This window comes from Lipotes vexillifer, unplaced genomic scaffold (assembly GCF_000442215.2).
Source record: "Lipotes vexillifer unplaced genomic scaffold, Lipotes_vexillifer_v1.1 scaffold1762, whole genome shotgun sequence".
NCBI lineage: Eukaryota > Metazoa > Chordata > Mammalia > Artiodactyla > Lipotidae > Lipotes > Lipotes vexillifer.
In genome coordinates, this window is record NW_006787493.1 from 88258 (window position 1) to 107917 (window position 19660).

General features: G+C 36.4%; 1 protein-coding gene across 2 annotated transcripts in view; it reads right to left on the reverse strand.

Moving 5' to 3' along the window:
• PDE3B (phosphodiesterase 3B) overlaps nucleotides 1-19660 on the reverse strand; it is a 177441-nt gene that overhangs the window by 18510 nt on the left and 139271 nt on the right. For both annotated transcript variants that reach the window (XM_007460213.1, XM_007460214.1), the window contains exons 8-11: nucleotides 16547-16698; nucleotides 15332-15469; nucleotides 14228-14339; nucleotides 11070-11183 (exon numbers count right to left, since the gene is read on the reverse strand). In XM_007460213.1, coding sequence (XP_007460275.1) covers nucleotides 11070-11183; nucleotides 14228-14339; nucleotides 15332-15469; nucleotides 16547-16698 — 516 coding nt within the window. The remainder of the gene's footprint in view (nucleotides 1-11069; nucleotides 11184-14227; nucleotides 14340-15331; nucleotides 15470-16546; nucleotides 16699-19660) is intronic.

A 19660-nucleotide genomic window follows, 5' to 3' on the forward strand; every position in this document is an offset into this window, starting at 1 on the left:
CAAAAAAATCCTTTTAAACTCAATAATTACTTAGAATTGACATATTAGGATCTTAATACATTAGTTTGTATATATTTAACATTAGTAGTTTAAAAATTAGTAGTATAAAAAAGAAAATAGATGGAAAGGACAACTAAACATAACTACTGTAGATCCCATTTAAAAGGAGGCCTCACAGGACTTCCCAGGCGGTCCAGTGGTTAAGACTTCACCTGCCAATGCAGGGGGTGCGGGTTCAATCCCTGATTGGGGAGCTTAAGATCCCACATGCCAAAAAACCAAAACATAAAACAGAAGCAATATTGTAACAAATTCAATACAGACTTTAAAAATGGTCCACATCAAAAAAAAAAATCTTTAAAAAATTAAATAAATAAAATAAAAGCAGGCCTCAGTAAAAGGCATCCAGATTGAAAAGGAGGAGGTAAAACTACCTCTATTTGTAAATGACATGATTGTATACAGAAAAATCCTAAAAAATCCACTGGAAAACTATTAGAACTAATAAATGAGATCATAAAGGTTGCAGGGTACAAGATCAATATGCAAAAAATCAATTTTATTTCTTCACACTAGGAATGAATAATCAAAAAATGAACCCAAGAAAGCAATTCCATTTACACTAGCATCAACAAGAATAAAATACTTAGGAATAAATTTAACAAAAGAAGTGCAAAACCAGTATTCTGAAAACTAAAAAATATTGTTGAAAGAAATTAAAGAAGACTTAAATAAGTAGAAAAATATCCATGTTCATGGTTCAGGAGACTTAATATTGTTAAGATAGCAATACTCCCCCAAATGATCTATGGTTCAACACAATCCCTACCAAAATCCCAGCTGGCTTTTTTGGTACAAGAGATATATAAGCTCGCCCTAAAATTCATATGGAAATGCAAGAGATCCAGATTAGCCAAAACAATCTTGAGAAAGAAGAATAATTTCGAAGTTTACTACAAAGCTTTAGTAACAAAGATTGTGTGGTACTGGCATAGGATAGACACATAGATCAATGGAATAGAATTGAGAGTCCAGAAATAAATCCTCATATATATGGTCACTTGCTTTTGGACAAGGGTGCCAAGACCTCGTTGAGAGCCAACTATGCCCTGCGTGATGCAAGGCACTTTCATACATGTTGTTTCATTTAATGCTCACATCTTAAAAGGTAGAAACTGATTTCATAACATCTAAGAGCCAACCATGTACAGAATATATAAAGAAATTTTTTCAACAAATGGTGCTGGGACAACTAGATATCCATGTGCTAAAGAATGAATGTTGGACCTCTTCCTTATTTCATCCCCCCAAATTAGCTCCAATGGATCCTAGACCTAAACTTAAGAGCTAGCTATAACTATGAAACTCTTGGAAGAAAACATAGTAAATCTTCATGACCTTGAGTTACACAAACCCTTCTTAGATATGACACCAAAAGCATGAGTAATGAAAGAAAAAATAAGATAAATTAAACTTCATCAAAATTAAAAGCTTCTGTGCTTCAACAGACACCATCAAAACAAGTGCAAAGGCAACACAATGTGAGGAAATAGCAAATCATAAATCTAATAAGATACTTGTATCCAGAATATATAAAGAACTTCTACAACTCAGTAATGAAAAGACAAATGACCAAATTTTTAAATGGACAAAGAAGATATACAAATGGCCCATAACAACATGAAAAGTTGCTCAATGTCATTAGCTATTAGGGAAATGTGAATCTAAAAACCCACAATGAGATACCACTTCACACCTACTAGAATGGCTATCAAAAAGATAGATAATAACAAGAAATTGGAACCTTCATACGTTGTGTGTGGGAATGTAAAATAGTGCAGCCACTTTGGAAAATAGTTTGGCAGTTCCTCCAAATGTTAACCACAGAGTCACCTTATGACCCAGTAATTCCATAAAACTAGGTATATGGCCAAGAGAAATGAAAACATATACCCACACAAAAGCTGGTAGAATATTCATAGCAGCATTATTCATAACACCCCAAAAGTGGAAAGAACCCAAATTTCCATCAACTGCATACTGACTGGTAGAAGAGTGAGAAAGAGGCAGAAAAAAAATGCTTAATATATAAAATAAATATCAATATATATCAAAGCAATGAGGAAAATACATGGCTATTATAGACTTCATTTCTGTGACTCATCACATAGCTGTGTTTGGGATTTAATCATTTTCTTATTTCACTACCCATCCCTCATTCCCTTTTTGCTCAGCCAGCATCTCTACTGATTATGGTTCTTTGCCCAGTGGGATGACCCATACTTTCAGGGGTCTGTACTATTAGTGACCCTTATGGCACTGGATTACTGCAGTTTTTCATTATCTTTTGTCACTGGACATAGGAGTACCAAAAAGGTCAGAGAATCCCCTGGGTTCCTAACACACATCCTCCCATGTGTAGTAGGAACCCTATTTTATCTTGATAATGAGGATCAGACAGGATCAATCACCTGACCTTGTACAGAATCCTCCTCCTGTTTACTGGTTCAAAGGCATGGAGAACACAAAGTGGCCAGATGTCAGTCTCAGTTTACAGTTTCCCTTTTATGTGTCCTCTATTGAAAGCATTTTTCCTTGGGAACTAAGGTGTGTAAGCCAAGTTTTTGTTTGTTTCGGTGGGGGTGGGGGGAGCAAAAATTTTCTAAGTGGATCATTTGAGGTAACAGAAAAAACCCTCCTAATCCCACTCTTTGATTCACAGATTTGTGTATTCTTGGAATAGGAGAAATGGTACCATATACTGGTCATTGGTTCAGAAAATAAACCACATTTTGTGGGACAGCACCTTAGCCCCACAAAATGTTTTCACCTAACAGGTGCCCCAACTGAGTTTTCAATATGTCATTCTCTCAGGCCAGCTGTGGGATGATAAAGTTCATGAAAAGATCAGTAAATTCTGTGAGCATGAGCCCACTGCAACAATCTTTTGAGGCAAAAATGAGTTCCTTGATATGCACTACTGTATATAATAAGCCAATGGTGAATAAGGCATTCACTAAGTTCATAGATGGTGATGGTGAAGCACTATAGACAGTAAAAGTAAATCCATACACAGAGTAAGTGAGAACAAAAGTTGTCTCTTCTATAAGACAAGGGAGCCAATATAATCAACCTACTACTACCAGATAGATGACTGGATATCCCCCCAGGGAATGGTGCTATATCAAGGGCTCACCATTGGTTTCTCCTATTGCCAAGCTGGGCACTCAACAGAAGCCAGGGTCAGGTCAGCCTCAGTGAGAGGAAGTCCATGTTGCTAAACCTATACATAATCTCCATTCTTGCCATCTTGGCTATTGTGCTTATAAGCCCATCAAATGAAAACGGGAGTAGCTAAGGAAAGAGTCTGATTGACAATCAAGAGAAGAGGTCATTTTGACTACTTGATTATTGAGAGCCTCTTTTGCAGGGAATGCTCTTTGGGAAGTGTATTAGTTAGGGTTTTACAGAGAAGCAGAACCAACAGTGTGTGTGTTTGTGTGTGTGAGAGAGAAAGAGAGAGAGAGAGAGAGAGAGAGAGTGTGTGTGTGTGTGTGTGAGAGAGAGAGAGAGAGAGAGAGAGAGAGAGAAAGAGAGAAAGAGAGAGAGATTTTAAGGAATTGGCTCATGTGAATATGGAGGCTGGCAAGTCCAAAATCTGCAGTATGGGCTAGAAGACTGAAGAACCAGGTAAGAGTCAATGCTGCAGTTCAAGTATGAAGGCTGTCTGCAGGCAGAATTCCTTCTTTTTTGGGGGAAGTCAGTCTTTGTTCTATTAAAGCCTTCAACTGATTGGATGAGGCCCACCCACATTATGGAGAGCAATCTGCTTTACTCAAAATCCACTGATGAGTTAATCTCATCTAAAATACAGCCTCACAGAAACATCCAGAAAAATATTTGACCAAATGTCTGAGCACCATGGTTCAACCAAGGTGACACATAAAATTAACCATTACAGTAAGCATTCACATGGGAAACAAATATCCTCCACTCTGAGAAGTCTAGCCACAAATCTCTTTCCCAGAACTCCTTATCACCAATTTTCCAATCTTTTGCCTTCTAAAACTCTAAGTATCCAAGCAAGCTATTACCCACGGGCCATGTATCTGTGTAGATCCTTTCTCCTGGTCATCTCTCTCTCTAGGCCAAATAAACAAGCAGATTTACTGCTTGATGTTCTGCCTACTGATTGTATTTACCTTCCCCTTTTTATCCTTCAAAGGATACCTTTGAGAGTCTATAAAGCTGTAGTCATCCACTTTCAGGAGGTACTGACTGGTATATGGGACAAAACAATCTATAAACCAGGTCTTTTCTCCTTCAGTCAACTGGTCATGGGTAATTCCCCATGAAGCCATATGGATTAAGGAAGAGTGCCAACGTATTAGCAATAGCTGCCATAGGAATCTGAGTTCATATTTGGAGTCTCCTGTTCCTTCAGGGGCAGCTCAAAACTAACCTTGTATTTAATATTTCCTCTTGATGATTGAGTGCTACTGTACATGCCAACTTTAGGAGAGTCAGAGGGCCCAAGTTTATGACAGGCAGGTCATGTGGTAACTTAGTGCACATGGTCAAATATTCAATCTCTATCAGAGCCCAGTAACAATCTAGCAGCTGTTTTACAAAAAGAACAGTTATCTGAGGAAGAAGGCTGGGCACTGCCTCAAAATCCTAAGGATTTATACTGTGATTCCCTTGTAGTGATCTTCTGTAACTCCACAGAGGATCCCTACCTGCCAAAGACACTCTGAAAACTGCTGGATGTGTTGAGGGTCATATTGCCAAGTGTCCAAGCAGCTTACACTACCCTGAAACTGCTTCACATGATTCCCCTGCTCTGAGTTGCACATAAAATTCATAACCTTACAGTTCATGGGTTGGAGCAGCAGTACTGAGATATTGTAAATTTGCCTTTAGAATCCAAAGAGCACTCTGGGTAGAGAATTCAAAATAATTGTCCCTAACCTTGGAGAGGATACCTCAACATATCCTAGACCACCAGATTCCTAATAACTTCACTGAGGTAGCAAATCTCTGAATTTTTGTGCAAGTTCTCTCATTTCTCTTCCTCTGGCACTCTTATCAAGGTATCTAGGATATTTGTTACATCTTGCACAGTAGAGCTATTCGGCATTATCTGGTCATTATACTGGACCACTCTGATACCTTATGGGACTAGGCTAGATTATAACAGAATGGGAGGCTTGATACAGCCCAGAACTAGGATGATGAAAGTGTACTGCTATGCCTGCCAGGTGAGAAAGTAAATGTCTTCTTGTGGATTTTGCTAACAGGTATAAAGAAAGAAACATTTCTCCAGATTAACAGCTGTGTACCAAATAGGATGAGTTGGGTTGACTTATTCAAAAATTCATATCTGGAACAGCTGTGACAACTGGAGTCACCACCTGATGAAGTTTAGAATAATCCACCATCATTTTTCAAGATCCATTCATCTTGTGTAAAAGCTAAAGTACCACAGGTCAAATAGCAATGTGATGGAAATCACCACTCCTGCATTTATTAAGTATTTGATGGTGGCACTAAATTTGCAGTCCATCCAGAAATAAGGTACTGCTTTGGCTCAGTATTTTGCTAGAATGAGGCAGTTTCAGGAGATTTCATTTGACCCCTCCTACCATGATGGTCCTCTCTGCAGAGATCAAGGAATTAATGGAGAGATTCTGCCAGTTGCTAAATATGTTTATTCCAACTGTGCATTCCAAAAATGGGTGGGTTCAGGGAACTACCACTATGAGATAGACCCAAGCCAAAAGTCCTTTTATCATCTAAATTCCGTAAGCCCCTACTATGATTGGTGGGCCAGTGTGGTAGTTTACCCTCCAGGAGTTAGCGTTGCAATGTATTTCTCAACACTGATGAAGGGGGACACTTCTGAGGGACATGGTTAGGTATGGGTGGGAAGACTACATGACCAAGCCATTTCAATATCCTATCAGTGTAAGCCTTTGAATTCCTTCCTCCACAGTATATCAGGAAGTTGTGACACCTCAATTTCTCTTAATGCCTAGACTTCAGACAATGAATGGAGTAAACTGTTAGGGCCACTGCCAAACACTCAAGCTAATGCCCTGAATCCAGAATCTCTAATAGGTACACCTATATCAATAAATTCAGAATGATCAACCATTACCTTCCTTCCCCTTGCTGTAACACTTTAAATCCATTCCCACATATGTTCCTCAGGTTTCTGCCAATATAAATTTAGGAAATTATTCTGCTATTCAGACTTAGATGCTGGAAGATATGAGTTTAATTATGGATCACAAAGAAATGAGAGGTGGTGGGACTGGATTTAGAGGTGAAATAACATTCCCCTACAAGTCAAGAATCTCAGGTGAGGTTGTTACAAGGTCTTCAGGCAACCAACACAAGGAGAAATGATTGTTTCTCAGCAGGGAGGTACAGCAAGGTTTGAGGGGTTCAGGGTAATCAGATTTACTGAAATCTACTCAAATATTCCCCTTCCAGTTATCAGGATCCTTTCTTTCCCAATCGATACCATAGTTCTAACATAAGAGGCTTAGTGAGGCCATGAACTCAACTTGAGTTGTATTTCAGGTAACTTCAGGATCAGACTTTGGATTATGTTTTCAGAAGTTATGATCCTACTAACTATAAAAATTAAGGAATCTTTTAGCTATCTGGTTCTCTAACCATTCATTAAAACTCTAAACATGTCATTTCATTTTTTTAATTGAAATATAATTGACACAAAGCACTGTGTAAATTTAAGGTATGCAAGGTGTTGATTTGATACATTTGTATATTGCAGTATGATTACCACCCGGAGCATTAGCTAACACCTCACTACACCACATAATTATCATTTCTTTTTTGTGGTGAGAACAATTAAGATCTAGTCTCTCAGCAACTTTGAGCTTTATAATATAGTACTGTTGACTATAATCATTATGCTGTGCATTAGCTCTCCAGAACTTGTTTATCTACCAGTTCCAAGTTTGTACCCTTAAACAACATATCACCAATTCCCTCACTCATGGCCTGTTTTTACAAGTTCAACATTTTTAGATTCCATATATAAGTGATACCATAAAGTATTAGTCTGACATTTCATTTAGCATAATGCCCTCAAGCCCATCCGTGTTGTTGAAAATGGCAGGATTTCCTTCTTTCTCATGGCTGAATAATATTCCATTGTGTGTGTATACACACACACACACACACACACACACACACACACACACACACACCTTCTTTATCCATTCATCCATTGACAGACAAGTTATTTCCATGTCTTGGCTATTGTGAATAATGATGCAATAAACATGGGACTGTGTATATCTCTTTAAACTTCTGTTTTCATTTCCTTTGTATATATACCCAGAAATTGCTACTTCATATGATAGTTCTATTTTTATTTTTTTGAGGAATCAAAATCTCCATACTGTTGTTCACAGTGGCTGAACCAATTTACCTTCCCTTCAGCAGTGCACAAGTGTTCCCTTATATCCACATCCTGCCCAAGACTTACCTCTTGCCTTCTTGATGACAGCCATTCTAACAAGTGTGAGGTGATATCCCATTGTGTTGTTTTTTTTTTTTTTTTTTTTTTTTTTTTTTTTTTTTGCGGTACGCGGGCCTCTCACTGGTTGTGGCCTTTTTTGCAGTACGTGGCCCTCTCACTGTTGTGGCCTCTCCCGTTGTGGAGCACAGGCTCCGGACGCACAGGGTCAGCGGCCATGGCTCACGGGCCAAGCCGCTCTGCGGCATGTGGGATCTTTCCAGACCGGGGCACGAACCCGCGTCCCCTGCATCGGCAGGTGGACTCAACCACTGCGCCACCAGGGAAGCCCCCCATTGTGGTTTTGATTTACATTTCCCTGATGATTAGTGAGGCTGAGTACCTTTTCATGTACCTGTTGGCCATGTGGATGTCTATTTTGTTTCTCTGCCCATTTTAAAAAATTGGATTGTTTTTTGGTTATTGAGTTGTACAAGTTCTTTATGTATTTTGGATATTAACCCCTTACCCAGTATATGGTTTGCAAATATTTTCTCCCATTCTGTAGGTTGCATTTTCATTTTTTAAATTGTTTCCTTTGCTGTGTAGAAGCTTTTTAGTTTGATGTAGTCACACTTGTTTATTTTTGCTTTTGTTGCTTATACTTTTGGTGTCATCATTTTTTTTTCTATTAATTCTCCATTGCAATCAGAATAAGGCAGCACATCCCATAGTCCTTATAGTCTTTGTTTCTACCACAATTTTACATTTCAACAGCTACTTGGTCTCCCAAAGAAAGCTTTGTCTTCTGCACATACTTGATTCCATAATATTGTGTATAAGGACTCATAGCACTGCTAGTAAGAACTCAGGAGGAAGTAAAGTGCGTGGAAGAGAAAACAGGCATTGCCTTAGGGAATACTTAAATCATCTTGAACAGGCTGGTGGTAGAAAACTGCTGTCAAGGGCACTGCCAGTGGGGGCTCAGATGAACCCATAATTGGAAACTAGAGGAAAGGGGATCATTGTCAATATAGCAGCAGAAAGCTTAGTCGAATTGTGTGCTGCATATGTGGAATACAAAACTTGTAAACAATGACCTTAGATATTTAGCTGAGGAGATTTCCAAGTAAAGTATTGAAGATATATAGCCAGGTTTCTTACTGTTTGAAATAAAATGCAAGAGAAAAATGAGGGAGAACTGTTAAGCAAAACAGGTCCAGGATTTGATAATTTGGGAAATTCTCAACCTGTTCAGACTGTAAAAAATATTAAAAGTAGGAGATGCACCGTCAGGAATGTGTACTCTGGACAGAAAAGCAACATTGTAGCTGTACCACTTTTTGCTAATTCTTTTGAAGGATGAAAAGGTCAGGGTCTGAGACAGACTTGAAGATGCAACGCTGATGTCTTTGAAGAAGGGGCCATGAGCCATGGAATGCAGGTGGCTTGTAGAAGTTGGAGGGGGCAAGGAAACATTCCTCACCATGCGGCATGTAGGATCTTAGTTCCCCAACCAGGGATCGAACTCATGCCCCCTGTACTGGGAGTGCAGAGTCCTAAACACTGGACTGCCATGGAATTCCCCAAATTTGTATTGTTTTAAGCCACTAAGTCTGTGGTAATTTGTTACAGCAGCAATAGGAAACTAATACAGATTTTGGCACTTGGAAGTAGGGTATTGCTGTAACAAATACCTAAAAATGTAAAAACAGCTTTGGAATTGGGCAGTGGGAGAAGGCTGGAAGAATTTTGAAAAGCGTGACAGAAAACAATAAAAGATATTAATCAATATATTCAAGAAGTTCAGTGAACCCCAAATAGGATGCATATAAAGAATATCATCTGAGTGCATCATAGTCAAAATGTTAAAAAACCAATAGCAAAGAGAAAAGGGACATAATATTTTTTTTTTTTTTTTTTTTTTTTTTTTAACAGGCCTCTCATTGTTGTGGCCTCTCCTGTTGCAGAGCACAGGCTCCGGACGTGTAGGCCATGGCTCACGGGCTCAGCCGCTCCGTGGCATGTGGGATCTTCCCGGACCGGGGCACGAACTCGCATCCTCTGCATCGGCAGGCGGACTCCCAACCACTGCACCACCAGGGAAGCCCAGGACATAATACTTTTAAGGAGAAATAAGACTTATGGCTGATTTGTCAACAGAAACTATAGAAGTCAGAAGATGAACCCAGAGGTATTTACAAATGTGCTGAAATAAGAAAACATTATTCTAAGACAAAATAAATACATCTATAGGGACTTGCCTGGTGGCACAGTGGTTAAGAATCCACCTGCCAATGCAGGGGACACAGATTTGAGCCCTGGTCTGGGAAGATCCCACAGGCTGTGGAGCAACTAAGCCCATACGCCACAACTACTGAGCCTGCGCTCTAGAGCCCGCGAGCCGCAACTACTGAGACCGTGTGCCACAACTGCTGAAGCCCACACGGCTAGAGCCTGTGCTCCACAACAAGAGAAGCCACTGCATGAGAAGCCCGTGCACCACAACAAAGAGTAGCCCCTGCTTGCCCCAACAAGAGAAAGCCAGCGTGCAGCAATGAAGACCCAACGCAGCCAAAAAAAAAAAAAAATCTACAAATAAAAAGACTGAAGAAAATGATCTCTGATGGAAGCACAGAACTACTGGAAGGAAGGAAGAGCTCTACGAAAGAGTATGGATGGCAGACAAAAATGAACTAGTGACATAAGGCAAATCCATCAAACAATGGCAGTACTTTAAACCACCAAAGAATGTAAAGCAGTGGCTAAGACTATATCACATTTACACTGATTAGTATGGTAATATTTCTCAGACATTTGTAACTGAGCAAATTCTGTCCTGATTTGTGTGTGTGTGTGTGTGTGTGTGTGTGTGTGTGTGTGTGTGTGTACGTGTGTATGTATTTTATTGGAGCATTTCTCTTTTTTTTTAATTTTAAAAAATTTTGGCCACACAGCTTTTGGAATCTCAGTCCCCTCACCAGGGATTGAACCCAGGCCACGGCAGTGAAAGTGCCGGATCCTAACCACTAGACCACCAGGTAATTCCCGTCTCCCCTATTTTATAAACTAGAATGAGAGAGCCATGAATGTTATAATTCATTATATTTGTATAGTTACATTTACGAGGAAACAAAATTTGAATGTTAAGTTTTTTAATATTATTATTTAAATACTTATATGAAGATTTTAAACATGTCCACTTTTGTTGGGAATGTCATATATTTTTAATTTATATGATACACCTAAAACAAAAAAACTAAGAATTGAAAGAAAAGCAAAGAAATGATTATCATAATATTCAGGATATTGGCTACCTCAGTGAAGAAGGCAGCACTGTGGGACACAGAAAAGAAACATGGTAGATTGAGTAGTACTGAATCTTAACCTCACTTTTAAGACAGGTAGTGGGTGTCCTAATTTGCATGTCATTATTCTTCAAAATTTACATAGTCCTTTATATATACCAAAGTTTACTTAATAAAACTTTTAAGAGAACAGAGATAATGAAATGAGATAGTTTGATTTATTATTTCCTAATCAAATAATTAAAGGAAAGACTTATAGAAGGAAGTACCTGTTTCATTTCCCGCTCCATGATCATTGTGGATCTGCTGGAAACCAGGAATTGGCCGTGTTGTCAGATACCAAACAGCATGTAGGACATCTGTGGCATGTATACGATTGTGATCTAAAGTCACCAAAATGTTTTATAAAAATGATCATTCTGTTATTTTTAACATAGGACGTTTTAAAAAGTACTTTCTAGTCATACTGTATCCTCATAAATAAAATATATGGCTTAGAATAATTTCCAACAATTTATGTTTTTGTTTCATCTTATTTTGTAAAAGTTTATTGATGTGTTAAAAAGCTTTCTTTTAAAAACTTTCACATATACTATGAAAACATATTACAGGGCTCAAAGAAAAGGCAGCATTACCAGGGCTAATTTACTTAAGGTTGCCTTTTTTTTTTTCTGGCTAGTCTGCGAGGCTTGCGGGATCTTAGTTACCAAACTAGGGTGGGCCCCTGCAGTGAAAGTGCCAGGGAAATCCCTACGATTGCTTTTTTGTGGCTTTTAAAATTCCTTAAAAAAACTACAAATAGAACTACCATATGACCCAGCAATCCCACTACTGGGCATATACCCTGAGAAAACCATAAGTCAAAAAGAGTCATGTACCAAAATGTTCATTGCAGCTCTATTTACAATAGCCAGGAGATAGAAACAACCTAAGTGTCCATCATCGGATGAATGGATAAAGAAGATGTGGCACATATATACAATGGACTATTACTCAGCCATAAAAAGAAACGAAATTGAGCTATTTGTAATCAGGTGGATAGACCTAGAGTCTGTCATACAGAGTGAAGTCAGTCAGAAAAAGAAAGACAAATACCATATGCTAATATACATATATGGAATTTAAGGGAAAAAAATGTCAAGAAGAACCTAGGGGTAAGACAGGAATAAAGACACAGACCTACTAGAGAATGGACTTGAGGATATGGGGAGGGGGAAGGGTGAGCTGTGACAAAGTGAGAGAGAGGCATGGACATATATACATATATACACATATGGACACCAAACGTAAAATAGATAGCTAATGGGAAGCAGCCGCATAGCAGGGAGATCAGCTCGGTGCTTCGTGACCACCTAGAGGGGTGGGATAGGGAGGGTGGGAGGGAGGGACATGCAAGAGGGAAGAGATATGGGAACATATGTATATGTATAACTGATTCACTTTGTTATAAAGCAGAAACTAACACACCATTGTAAAGCAATTATACTCCAATAAAGATGTAAAAAAAAAATTTTAACTTAAAAATGTGCAAACAGTGTCTCGGTTATGGAGACCCATGTTTGCAAACAAAACAATTTCTGCACAAAGGCACATAGAACAGTTAAAAATTCTGGACACTTGGACAGCTGCCTCGCCAATAGATAATAAATAACTCTCTCTCAGGCCTGCTATAAGGATTACATGTTAAAAGGTATATACCTTTATATAAACATCCAGAATAGTGTCTGACATGTAGTACATGATCAATAAAACACTGGTTTACTGAAATACCACTATGTGAGAAGGCAAGACCTACAAGTGAAACCCAGCTTTGCTATTTCCAGTTTTATGATCATGGGAAAGATCCTTCTGAATTTTTACTTCTCACCTGTAAAAGGTAGATAATACAACCTTTCCAACAAAGATTAAATGAGATAACCTTTGTGAACCTAATGATTATAGTCATAGCTGATGTTTCAACAAATATTTAATGTGTACCTTCCATGCAGCATTAGCAAATGATACAATACTGAATGTTTAGACTATAGGTATGATGTCAACCCACTAGGAGCTTATTATTAATACAATCATGACCTTTTATTGACCACTTACTATGTGCCATGAATTTTGATATGTGCTTTACATTATTATCACTACCTATGGGGTAGGTACTATTGTTATTCCCATTTATAAATTTGGAAACTAAAATTTAGAAAAGTTAGGTCCCAGTGACTTTTTTTTTTTTTTTTTGGCTGCTCAGCACAGCAGGTGGGATCTTAGTTCCCTGACCAGGGATCAAACCTGTGCCCCCTGCAGTGGAAACACAGAGCCCTAACCAATGGACTGCCGGGAAATTCCCCAGAGACTCTTGTCTTAACCAGTATATCCTAATTGGAGGTGGCCGTGAAGACTCCCCACCATGGCTTTCTTTTTTCCATTCCCCTGCCCTTGAAGTCCACCTTAAAATATCACTTTATTCCATTTATAAAATTCAGCCACTTTTCAAAATGCCTACTTTGTAAGTGGTAATTATAGTACATATAACACACATTAAATTATTAAGCATCACCATTATTTATGAGGCCAATTTAAGAATAATTTGCTCTCTCTATATTTCCCAAAAGTGTGTCCACCTGGAGGTAAACTGTAGAATGAATCAACACATAAAGAAAATTGTACCTTTTCCTAATATAAAATTAAAATTCTATTGTATCATAAAATCAAATAGCCATTAAAAATTATTCCACAGGGAATTCCCTGGCGGTCCCGTGGTTAGAACTCCATGCTCTCACTGCCAAGGGCCAAGGTCAATCCCTGGTCGGGGAACTAAGATACCACAAGCCGTATCGCCAAAAAACAAACAAAATTATTCCACAAATCAGGACACAGTTAAAAAACGAATTCTATGGATAAATTTTAAACATTTTAAAGTAAAGAAATTTATGAAACTCAAGACTTAAAATTACCAAACATTTGAAAAGGTACTCATATGAATAATTGTTAACATAGAAAGATGTATACTATATTACATGAAAAAGCAGATTATAAATAGGTATTATGATTCACTTCATAAAAAATAAGTATGTATAAGAAAAAGTCTTGAAGGATATATACCAAAATGGGTTTTTTTGGGTTTTGTTTTTAATTTTTTGGCTGCACCGCATGGCCTGTGGGATCTTAGTTCCCTGACGGGGGATGGAAACCACACCCCGTGCATTGGGAGCATGGAGTATTAACCACCAGTCCTCCAAGGAAGTCCCTTACCAAAATGTTAACAGTAGTCAGTTAACTCTGGGTAGGAGGATGTAGATTTTCTTTTTCAATTACTATTTTCCAACTTTTCCAAACATGCAATTTTAAAAGTGTTTAAGGGACTATCTGAAGGGAATTTATAAAGAATTTCAAAACCAGTATTATTTCAACTTAAATCATATATTTTAATACTTACAAGGAATGTCTCGATAACCATTTTCTAACGCACGAAAGTAGTTCATGAATTGTAGAGTAGGGATTTTAAATATCTCCAATAAGCCAGTGTCTTGAAATAGGGTATACATAACCTACATGTCAATTAAAAGAAAGTTTGCTTTAAAAATCGGAATTTCTATTTCCAGTTGAATATGTTTTTGTGATTTGCATTTGGGAAAGTTAACCATGTATATGCCTTTAACTTAAGTAATTTATTAAAAACTTCCCTATAGTGAATTCTTTCCGAAATATGAAAAAGGAAGATACTGCCCTAAAGCCCTTGAAAACCAAAGAATGATTATCATATCATGTCCCAGTTTTGAAATTTTTCCACTCTTCCCTTTAGCTTTTCATTCACATTTTATTCAAAGGCATATGAATTGTATTCTATTCTAGTCCTAGGTGTTAAAAGAAGTCAGAACAATATATTTATCACATTTCTGTCCCTAAAGAATTCAATGTGATAAATTGTGTGTCCTTCACATAATTTATCCTTATGTTCTCACATTTCATAAATAAGATACTTTGGAGTTAATGAGAGTAATATTTCAGGAAGGTTAATCTGATGCTGCTGTGTGGACCCACCAGGAAGAACTTTGAGTCTGGGTGGTAAAATGGAAATATTTTTCCATGGTTCTAGCATGAAATGGACCATTTGGCCTTGGGTAAAGCACAGGGAGGACCGGTGAAAACGATGAAGCATAAGTTTCAGTCCAAAGAACTAGATCACCTTTCATGTCCTTTTCAACCTCAAGATTTAATAAAAAGTAAATCTTTATTACTTCTTTAGTGTAAATTAAATCCCATTATTATGGGCAAATAAACTACTTTTCATATAAATATACATATAATTATGAAATACTTTATATACATAATAATATATTTGTTTATATATATATGGGTTATATATCCAGGCTTCTCTTTTCAAATTTTCTATTGAAAATTTCATTTGTGAAAAAAAATAATTCAATGAACAATGTTGAACTTGTACCTAAACCAATAGTATACATCTTTAGATTTTGCTTTTTATAAAGGTTCAAGAAAAAAGTAACTTATAATAAAGCAGTAGGGGTTTGAAACAAACCTGACTGAGGATCCTTCCTGATTTCTCTCCCATCTTTTCTACAAGTTCAAAAATTTGAAAATTCCAGTTACTCATATTTTCTATTAATGAGTCATAATCTTCTATTAAAATCAGGTCCCATAATGCTTCTTGTTCAATCTGTACATGTAGGGGGAAAAAAAAAAAAACCAACTTAACCTTACTTTTTATAAATATTGTTAAATCCATTGCTAAATGAGAACACTTATAAATGAACACTATAAAAATGGTCAATGTTATTTTCTATAATGGTTATTCTCAAATATAAACTGTACCTCCTATTAATTCTCTTTGTAGAATGTTATCTTCAGACAAATATAAACATGTCTTCTAGGCATCAAAAGACTTATTGGTCTTTACACCACTTTTATAAATTAGTATATTTCCAAAACACTACACAAATCTAAAATCCATTATTTTCATTTTGGAAGTTACAGGTATCAAAGGATAATAGACAGAAACTTATATCCTTAAACTGACATTTATTACTAGGATAACTTCCCAAAAGAAATGGATGGATTTTTTTTCCCTAAAAAGCTTAGATTTTGAACTTTAAGAACAAAAACAATATTAAGAACAAAAAAACCCCTACAATTATAAGTAGGTTATTTTCATTGTTTTTAATGACTATGCACATACTTTATTTTTTCATATTTTAACACATACAATGAAGAAAAAAATCAGCATAGAAAGTAATATATTGACTATAAAACGAAATAAATGTATCCATTTAAAAATGAACGCACTTAGTTATTCTAGGATGATGAGTTTAAAAGTAATTATTTTTAACCCAAGGTTTTCTTTCTTTTTTTTGTTTTTAATTGGGGTATAGTTGATTTACACTGTTGTGTTAGTTTCAGGTGTACAGCAAAGTGATTCAGTTATACATATACATATATCTATTCTTTTTCAGATTCTTTTCCCATATAGGTTATTACAGGATATTGAGTAGCATTCCCTGTGCTATACTGTAGGTCCTGGTTGTTTATTTTATATATAGTAGTATGTATATGTTAATCCCAAACTCCTCATTTATTTAAAGAAACTCTATTTTCAGGTGTTAATAGTGACTTTTCAGTAAAAATTTTTTTAAAATCATTATATTAAAAACCTTGTTCTGGGCAAAAATAATAAACTTAGTACTAACTAATAATATATTTCACCTTAACATAATCATATTGAAAATTTATCTTTTACATTTGGTTGCTCTTCATTCTGTGCCTCTTCTTTCAGGTGATTATCACCTTCCCAAAGTAATTTTCTGCAGTCTCTGTTCTCTGTTTCCACTGCTTGTTGAGCTTCCGTAAGGTTGAATGATGCTTTTGAGAAAACGGTATTGTCTTCATCACCTTTCAAAAAGTATTTAAAGTAATAAACAAGAATAAAACATGTCCTATATGAACAGTTTTATAAGAAAAATTTGTAAAAAGTACTCAGATAAATTGAACCATACTGGCATTCAATCTAAATTAATGACACAATTAAGTTGTGTCTTGCTGGACCAGTAGGCCCAGGTACCTTGTTGCTCAGGCAGTATTTCACCTGATATAGCTACTCATGGATGAAAGAGAGGGTGGAAATTCATTCTAAAAGTGAGAAACTGAAAATGTCAGTCCCTCTCAGTAGGAAATTTTTTTAAAACCAATTTCATGTAAACTACTTCTAATACCTGAAATTGTTTGAGTTTTGGATATGAAAATTCTAAACTCATCATTATGGATGAGATTAAGGCACATCTAAAAATTAGAACAATGTTATGAATTGTGAGTTATTTCTCTACCAATGTGATTAATAATACTCTTTTTCCCAAATTACATGGAAAAGGGAAGCAACATTGGTAGCTACATTTCATTCACTCATATGCAAAAAAATATCCATACTCATTCTATTTGTAATATGCTAACCAGGAAACTTTCCCAAAACACATCAACAGTAGAATAAATAAACTGTAGTGTATTCACACAATTGAACACTACAGAGCAAACAGAAGAAACTACAATCACATGCACCAATATGGATGATTTTTAAAAATACAATGTCAAGTGAAGGAAGCCAGACACAAAGGTATATACTCTGCAATTCTCTTTATGAAAAGTTCAAAAACATATCAAAATTGACACACATGAGTATTGAAAGACAGGATAAACATTATCTTTGGGGGAGATTCCTGGAAGTGGGGCATGAGAGGAGGTGCTGGTAATACTTTGTTGATCTGATCTGGTTGCTGATTACATATGTATATTAGATGTATGAAAATTCGTCAAGCCACAGACCTAGGATTTATTTATTTTTCAATATGTAGGGATTTTTTTAAAAATAAAAGTGTTTTTAAGAGTACTCTTTCTAGTTGACTTTCAGAAGAACTAGGTTGGTTGGTTGGTTGGTTGGTTGATTGATTGATTTCTATTGAAGTCTAGTTGATTTACAATGCTGTGCCAATCTCTGCTGTACAGCAAAGAGACTCAGTTATACACATATAGATGTTCTTTCAGAAGAACTAGGCTTAAATCCTGATTTTTGTACTTAATAATGGCAAGCTTTTCCCCCTGTAGAATGTGGATAATAACACCTATTTTACTAGATGTTACACATAATAGGTGATCAATAACTGTCAGTCAAATTTGAACCTAACACACTGAATATACTAAAAAATCATTAACTGATCATAATCAGGAAGTATTACCCTTTGGAAAATATTACTTTTCAAATGTTTCCAAATGAACACACTTTATTTTAAGAAAATTAAAAAATTCAGATTATTCAACTGTTCTTGGTAAGTTAAGGCACTAACTACAATTATGTTCTAAAATAGCTGTCAATCCAAAAATTGTTGACATTTGAAGTACATGATTTACTTTTTAATGATCTAAATTCCTAATAACTATATCTTACAGATAATAAGAAAAACAGATGAAATAAATATAGCCATTTCTTCTCCAAAGATGTCCACAGTACTATCTCTTATCCCACATGCATTCTTTTGAAATGTATCCTTATTGCTCCATCAAGAGAGCATTTATTTCCCAACCCCCTGGAATCTGGACAGGCCACATGACTGCTCTGATTAACAGAATATGACAGAAATGACAACTTTGTCTGGTCTGGGTTGAGCCATTAACTGGACTGGCAGCTTCCACAGCCTCCTATTTTGGCCTCCAGCCAAAATGTTGGAAGAAGTCCAGAGAGGTCATATTTAAATGGACTGGTCAATAGCCAGCAGACACATGAGACATCATGGAAATTCAGTCCAATCAATCCTTTGGATGACTGTCACCCTTGCCAATAGCTGACTGCAATTACATGACAGCCCTCAAGTGAGAATCTCCCAGCTGAGACCAGAACTCAAAGAACTGTGAGAATTAATAATCTGTTGTGGTTTTTAAAAGGCTTTATTGAGTATAATTACATGCCATAAAACCCACTCAGAGTAAGTGTATAATTCAATAATTTTAGAAAATTTAGACTTCTGCAATATTCATGACAATCTAGTTTTTTTGTTTGTTTGTTTTTTTGGCCCAGAATTTTTGTTATTATCATTATCTTCAAAACACCTGATTGCTTTGGTCTTTAGATTCAAAAAAGTCTTTTTTTATTGAAGTATAGTTGATTTACAATGTTGTGTTAATTTCTGCTGTACAGCAAAGTGATTCAGTTACACATATATATACATTATATTTTTATTATTTTTTATTTTTTGGCCATGCCGTGCGGCATGCAGAACCTTAGTTCCCTGACCAGGGATCGAACCCGAGCCCCCTGCAGTGGAAGTGTGGAGTCTTAAGCATTGGACTGCCAGGGAAGTCCTACATTCTTTTTTAATATTCTTTTCCATCATGGTTTATCATAGGATATTGAATATGGTTCTCTGTGCTGCACAGTAGGACCTTGTTGTTTATCCATTCTATATATAATACTTTACATCTACTAACGCAAACCTCCCACTGCATGTCTCCCCCAAACCCCTCCCTCTTGGAACCACAAGTCTGCTCTCTATGCATGACAGTCTAGTTTTAGAACATTCTCATCACCTCAAAAAGTACCCTTATGCCTATTTACAGTTCATCCTTATTTTCACCCCAGGTAACTGCTATTCTGATTATTGTCTCTATAAATTTGCCTTTTCTAGAATTTCATATAAATAGAATCAAACAATATATAATCTTTTTAGCTTAGTTTTTTTCACTTAGAATAATGTTTGGAAGTTTATCCACGTCGTAGCATGTATCAGCAGTTTGTTCTTCTTTTGTTAAACAGAATCCCATTGTATGGATATACCACATGGTATTTATTACTCATTTACAAGTTGATGGA